Genomic DNA, 7437 nt, shown 5'->3' with positions numbered 1-7437 from the left:
ACCTACAGGAACGTACTAGGAACTAACGTACTTATGGAATCAGTACTGCATTCTTGGGGTAACTAACCATAAGGTTTTACCATTAAATTAACTACGTCACGAATTTTTTATGGTGTATATTTGTAAAAAAATGGTTACAATTTTTTTACAATAAAAGTAAGTACTAATGGAACTAAATGTATCGTCAAATTGTTACCCGATAAGATTGTTTCTCAACTAGTTAAAAATCAAAAAAACCTGGACGATTTGACATTATGATCCTGACATTAATTACTTGCTATGGGCTATGTATGAGTCACGAGTGTATGTTTACATCAAACAATATAGTAAAATAGTAAGTATAATGCAGCAATTTAACCAAAAAAGGATAACAGAATTACTTACATTTTGTGAAAAAGTGGAAATATGTTCTTTACTTTTACTATTTACGGTGACGTGATCACTTTAAACACCACACAAGGCATCACACAATGGAGGTACATTATAGGGCATGTTACGTCCTCACATGAACTCGAATTACAATTGATGCATTATCGCTACAACAGATGGCGCCGCGCGCGTACGTACGTCTCAAGGTGCCCTTGAGGGATTCGAGTTCCTTCTCCCTCTCCTGCAGAAGGCTTCCTTTCTGCTTCACATCCTCATCCTTCTCGTTAATCTGCTTCCTCAGCTCATCCAGGTCGTGCTGCGTCTGAGCAAGGTGCGCCTGTAAACAACAACCAACAAAGTAAACATCAATGTAAACAACACAGTTCATGCTGCGTCTAGGCATGGTGCACCTGTAAACAACAACAACTACAACAACAACAACAACAACAACAACAACTAAGTAAACACAACGTTAACAATCAAGTTTGTGCTGCATCTGCCTCAGGTCTACCTGTAAAATATATAAATATATATATATATATAACATATGTATAACATATGTAACCTTATACACTTTCAAAATGGAATTTTTTATCACCATTTGGGATGTAAGTGGGTATATAAATATATATGGAATATATATCTATATCCATACCTGTAACTATATGTGTGTGTGTGTGTGTGCATGTGCGTGTGTGTGTGAGTACGTGCGTGCGCGTGTGTATATATATGTAACGTAGGCAGCACTTACATAGTACATGTCACGTTCCTTCGTTGTGTCCACCACCGCACTCTCCAACTCACAGATCTTGGCCATTGATTCATTCTCCAGCTCCTGGAATCTCTCTATCGCCTACAACAGCAGCAGCACAAACATATGGTTACAGGACACGACACTTAAGATTCGATAGTAAGTCAATTTCTTGGATTGAACACACGATTAATATGAATTCATACGACACTTAAGGGTTAGTTGATAGTTAGGGGCTATATAGATGATCCGGATAGCTCACTACACAATGCGTATCACGATATAGCTTTCTCAATACAATACGTATCACGATACAGCCTTCACGATACGATACGTATCGCAATACAGCCTTCACGATACGATATGTATCGCGATACAGCCTTCACGATACAATACGTATCACGATACAGCCTTCACGATACGATATGTATCACGATACAGCCTTCACGATACAATNAATCCTCCCTGCCCTCCCCCTCCCTCTTCTCCTTTTCCCCCCCTCATCCTCCTCCTCCCCTCCTCCCTTCCCTCCCTCTCACGTACATGTGACAATTAGTTCTCTAGCTCTGCTACTTGTTACAGAGCAAAATTCTTTTCTCAGCCTCCTCCCCCTCCCTCCTCCGCCCCTCATTCCCCTCCTCCACCCATCTGCCTCCTTCTCCCTTCTTCCTCCCTCCCTCTCCCTCCCCTCCCCTCTCACGTACGTGTGACAGTTCGTTCTCTAGCTCTGCGACTTGTTCCACAGCCACGTTCTTGGTCTCCGCCTCCTCTCCCTCCTCCTCCCCTCCTTCTTATCCCCTCGTCCCCTCCCTCCCCCCTCACGTACGTGTGACAGTTCGTTCTCTAGCTCTGCGACTTGTTCCACAGCCACGTTCTTGGTCTCCGCCTCCTCCATGAGGTGCTGAACATCGAACATGTTGTCACGGTAGGCGGAGATCTGAACCAGCAGCTGCTCCGACTCGGTGTGCTTCAGCTTCTGTTGACGAAGACGCGGCAACATTATGCAACATTTCGCAAAATTTTGCGGCAACATCAGCCAACATTTTTGCGCAACATTAGTAAAACGTTTGTGCAATCGCGTGCTTCATGTTCTGTTGACGAAGACGCGGCAACATTAGTAATCATTTCGTGCATCATTACTCAACAGTTTGCAACATTTGTCAACATACACTACAATTGCACGCTTCAGCTTGTTGGCGTGCGTGCAACAATACGGCAACATTGGTCAACCTTTTTCACATTTAACATCAACATTCGGATTCCCCATCTCTGTATCTCTCACTCTCTCACTTCCCCTTTCTTTCTTACCCTCCCCCTCTCCCTCTCTCATCCTCTCTCACCTCTAGATAGTCGTCGAGGCCTATCTTTGTGAACTCGTACTGGAGGTGAACGCGGAAGTTCATGTCATCCACCGAGTGAACAACGATGTTGATGAACTGCATGCAGGCAACCTGAAAGTACATATAACACAGTCAGTAATATACATACATGTAACACAGTTAGTATTACACATGAAAGTACATGTAACACTGTCAGTAACATACATACATATAACACAGTTAGTATTACACATGAAAGTACATATAACACAGTCAGTAATATACATACATGTAACAGTTAGTATTACACATGAAAGTACATATAACACAGTCAGTAATATACATACATGTAACACAGTTAGTATTACACATGAAAGTACATATAACACAGTCAGTAATGTTACTGACAGTGTTATATGTTCTTTCATGTGTAATATTAACTGTGTTACATGTATGTATTAACACAGTCAGTAATATACATACATGTAACACAGTTAGATGTACTTTCATGTGTAATAGGTAACACAGTTAGTAATACACATGAATAATATACATAGTCAGTAATATATGTACATGTAACATAGTCAGTAATATATGTACATAAAAAAGTACATGTAACACTGCAGTCAGTATTACATATAAAAATACATGTAACACAGTCAGTAATACACACGAAAGTAGAAAGTACATGTAACACAGTTAGTAATACACATACAAATAACATAGTCATTAACAAACATATATATATGTAATACAGTCAGTCTTTTTAAATACCCGCGGACTTACCATGAAATCAATGTTGAATTCTTCGTAGTTCATGAAATCGTTCATTAAGGTCTCGAATCGGCTCTGTTCCTCACACAGCTGTTAGCGGGAGAGATGGAGAACACGGTATAAATATTTATATAGTATAATATAATATAATATTAATATGACAACACACATGCAAGCACAAGCACACACACACACGAATGTGCGTGCATGCACACACACGCACGCACACACACACACACACACACACGCACACACACACACACACACACATATACACACACATACACATGCATGCACACACACACACACATATACACACACACACACCACCGCACGCAGCACGCACACACGCACGAGGAGAGTAGGTCAACGCACAGCACGGCACGCACGCCCGCACAGCACGCAGAGCGACGCACGGTCACGCACACACACAACCACACACACACACACGAGCGCCCAAGCACAATATACACAGCACATACACACGCATTGCCACAACCACACACCACCACGCACGCGACACACCACACACAACGCACGCATGCACGCACACACGCAAGCATGCACACAGGCACGCACGCATGCAATTACGCACGCAATTACGCATGCACCACACACACAACACACACAAACACACACTCTCTCTCCACCAGTTTGAAATGGTCAAATGCTTCTAGGATCATGTCGTGACCGTCCGCTTGGACGAGACAGACGGCGGCTAGAAGCTCCAGCACCAGCGCCTTGGTCCTGCCGGGGAAAAATACACGATCACACTGTAACTAAATGCACAACAACTACTGCGTACTGCTGCTGGCTAACTACTCGCTGCTGCTACTGCTGCTGCTAACGGCTGCTTGCTTACTACTTGCTTGCTGCTGCTGCTGCTGCTGCTGGCTGGGCTTACTGCTGGCTACTGGCTGCTGCTACGGCTGCTGCTACTACTCCGCTGCTGCGCTGCTGCTGGGCTGCTGTGCTGCGGGCTGCTGCTGCTGGCTGCTGCTACTACTGCTGCTGCTGCTACTGCTGCTGCTGCTGTATACTGCTACTTACTAGACTACTGCTGCTACTCGCTGCTGCTGCTGGGCTGCTACTACTATACCACTGTCGCTACTGCTGCTGCTGGCTACTACTACTACTACTAGCTGCGCTGCTACTGCGCTGCTCTACTAATACTAACTGCTGCTACTTGCTGCTGCTGCGAATACTACTACTACTACTTGGCTGCTGCTGCGCTGCTGCTGCTGCTGCCGCTGCTGCGGCTGCTGTTGCCTGCCTGCGGCTGCTTACTGCTGCTACTTGCTGCTACTACTGGCTGGCTGCTGCTGGCTGCTGCCTGGCTGTGCTGCTGTTGCTAACTCCTTACTGGCTAGCTCACCTGAGGCTGTTATGGTTGAGACTGAGCGTGATACAGTTGATCGCCTCTGCGTGAGCGAACACCATGTTGAATCCGAGCTTGTTGTTCATGATCGCGCGCAGACACATCACGGCGACGTGGATGTCGTCCTCTGTGCTTCCCGAGGTTCAGCTGGCTCCTTACGCTTCAGATCCTGGCAGAGAGAGAAGCCCATTGCACGACGCGAAAAGTCGGTAGGGACGCGCAACTGTCGACAACTACTAAGAATGTGTAACCGTGGTAACAAAGAAATAGAGCATCACACGATGAGAGTAGGGATGCGTAAACCGTGGTAACCGATGTATGAAGATGGTGGGTACGTACGACACTGGCAGCTGTAAGATCCCAAAACAACGATTAGGGAGGTGTAATCATGGTAATAATATGAAATAGAAGCCGTCGCACGATGGTAGGGATGCGTAACCGTGGTTACCAACGTGCGAGGTACGACTTTTGTAATCATGAAAATCTGGTAGCCACACATATCTGTGGAAACCGCAAATAGCGCACCTACTTTCTACTACCACAGAGCACCTACTTACTCTACCGCAGCGCCATCCTAACTTACTCTATCTAACGCGCAGCGCCATCTACATCGTTATTGTGTTCCTGCCTTTTTCAGGATCCCTTACTTTCTCTACCACAGTGCCATCTATTTCCCCTACTGCAGCGCCACCTACTTCCCCTACTGCAGTGCCATCTACTTCCTCTACCACAGTGCCACCTACTTCCTCTACCGCAGCGCCACCTACTTCCTCATCGTGTAAATTAGAGAGAGATAAACTCAGCGTCATGGCGTTGGGTTTCGCGTCGCGGCCGATGATGCTGCCGGTGTCGACGCTCCGCCCCGCCGCCCGGCCAACAGACTGCGCCACCGTCTTCCTGCCGGCGGACTTGACGAGCGTTCCGTTGTTTGTTCCGGCGGCGGCCTGGTCCTCGCTGTACGTGCGGAATTGTTCGTCCCGCCTGAAACAATGGAGACAATAACGATGACAATACCGACGAAGATCATAACGATGATGATGATGATGATGAAAAATATGACGACGATGATAACGAAGATTATAACGATGATGATGATGATGATGATGGTGCGATGATGATGGTGACGATGATGATGAGGATGATGATGATAATGGTGACGATGATGATGATGATAATGACGACGATGTGACGACTTTTACCATTATACAAAGATACGGTGAAATGCCCTACTATAATTTTAACCCAGACTATCAATTCTTACCATGTCACAGTCAGTTCCTTCATTTAGTTACTTATTTGTACTCGCCTATTACTATTCAGTATTCTAATGACGTATCGATGTTAATAAGTATGTGAAAGTTAACTAGCTAATTAAATTAAAAAGTTAATTAATTAATTAACTAAAGTTAACTAGCTAGGCTGTTTGAGCTTACCTCATCAGAACCAGCTGGAAGTTTAGGTAATTGACTAACACATCTAGTCCATTGTTTTCCTCATTCAGAAATTCTTTTACCCACCTGTACAAAACAACACAAAACACACGTTTGCACAATGCACTATGGTCCAGGGAAAAAATATAATTTATTTTTCGGGGGCTACTTTTCAAGCTCGCGTGGCATGAAAATAGCACCTAAAGATTTGGTTGCATTGAACTCTAGTGCAAATTTCGGGGGCTCTTTTTGGCATTTCCGGGTCTTTTGGCATTTCGGGGGCTAAATCGCCCCGAGCCCCCGTGTATTTTTTTCACTGCTATGGTCTCAATGATCATTCCATACTTCACGATCGATCACAAACTGATCTATAATCTATGCACCGTCGATTAAATACGACGATAGATTATCGCAGTGAAATAATTTACGTGGTGAAATGTGAGTCTGCAGCGATTGCAAAAGTAGATGTAGCGTACGAGAGAAATGATTACGTGAAAATAATGGAGAAAAAATTCTTTTACGATCGTCTGCTATTCATGTCTGTGTCACTAGAAAAACTTCTAAGCAAGATAAAAAGTTTCATGCTAAGCAACGGTCCCAGGGACTAGACTAGACGATCACATAATTTCTAACTCAATTAATCAAGACACCACTACAATCAAACTTGTAAATAAGGTTCGCTCAAAGAAAAACCACAAAGTGTCCTTTATGGAGGTGTTTTTAACCTATGGCTGTCACTCCAGTGAAACTTCCCATTGTCCTTTATAGACAGGTGTCCGTCTATAGAGTTGAATTATATAGTGGAGATTTCAACCTGCTTTATAATTGTAACTCGAGTAAAACACCAAAAGTGTCCTTTATAGACAGGTGGTGACCGTTCTATAAAGGTGGATTCTCTGTATAACTGCCACTGAGGGAAATCAGTGTCAGAGAGGTGTCCGTTTCTATAGAGGTGTTTGCTATCACAGGAGGCTGCCCCGACACAGCTCACCCGGCACTCACTCGATGTGGTTGGTTCGTAAGGAGATCTCGAGGTCCCGTAGGACCTGCGTAGATTTGTAGTCTCCCAGTGTTCTCTTCGCCTGTCAAACAACAAGTGACAACAAACGTGTTAAATGCATTATTTATGCTAATATTATAAAATTATAATTATACTTAATTATATTTTATTAAATTTCTTTTAATTAAATTTTATTAAATTTTATACAATTATAATTAACTAGAAAGGGCAGTTGTCGCCAACTACCATGTATCCCCCGCCGTGTCATCCCTCAAGATGTGTAAGTATACGAAATTTGGTCGCGCTAAGGTCAATTAGGGGCCGAGTTAATAGAGCGGAAGGAAAATATGATCAAAGGTCAAGGTAAAGGTAAAATTTAAAGTCGTAGTGCCCTGGTTTTGATACGCAACACACCT

The 7437-nt window shown here is 44.0% G+C and overlaps 1 protein-coding gene across 1 annotated transcript in view; it reads right to left on the bottom strand.

Annotated features, from left to right (window-relative positions):
• The window catches only part of LOC106815359 (formin-like protein CG32138), a gene marked incomplete at its 5' end in the record, with an annotated part of 19974 nt that extends 12871 nt beyond the window's left edge, over positions 1-7103 (bottom strand). The window contains 10 exon segments of the mRNA XM_014819810.1: positions 568-706; positions 1121-1222; positions 1947-2096; positions 2461-2571; positions 3226-3303; positions 3864-3960; positions 4589-4723; positions 5201-5572; positions 6025-6108; positions 7024-7103. Coding sequence (XP_014675296.1) covers positions 568-706; positions 1121-1222; positions 1947-2096; positions 2461-2571; positions 3226-3303; positions 3864-3960; positions 4589-4723; positions 5201-5572; positions 6025-6108; positions 7024-7103 — 1348 coding nt within the window.
• Positions 7104-7437: the final 334 nt, after the last annotated feature.

The sequence above is a fragment of the Priapulus caudatus genome, unplaced genomic scaffold (genome assembly GCF_000485595.1).
Source record: "Priapulus caudatus unplaced genomic scaffold, Priapulus_caudatus-5.0.1 Scaffold1097, whole genome shotgun sequence".
Lineage (NCBI taxonomy): Eukaryota > Metazoa > Priapulida > Priapulimorpha > Priapulimorphida > Priapulidae > Priapulus > Priapulus caudatus.
This window is presented reverse-complemented; position numbering and strand designations above follow the sequence as displayed.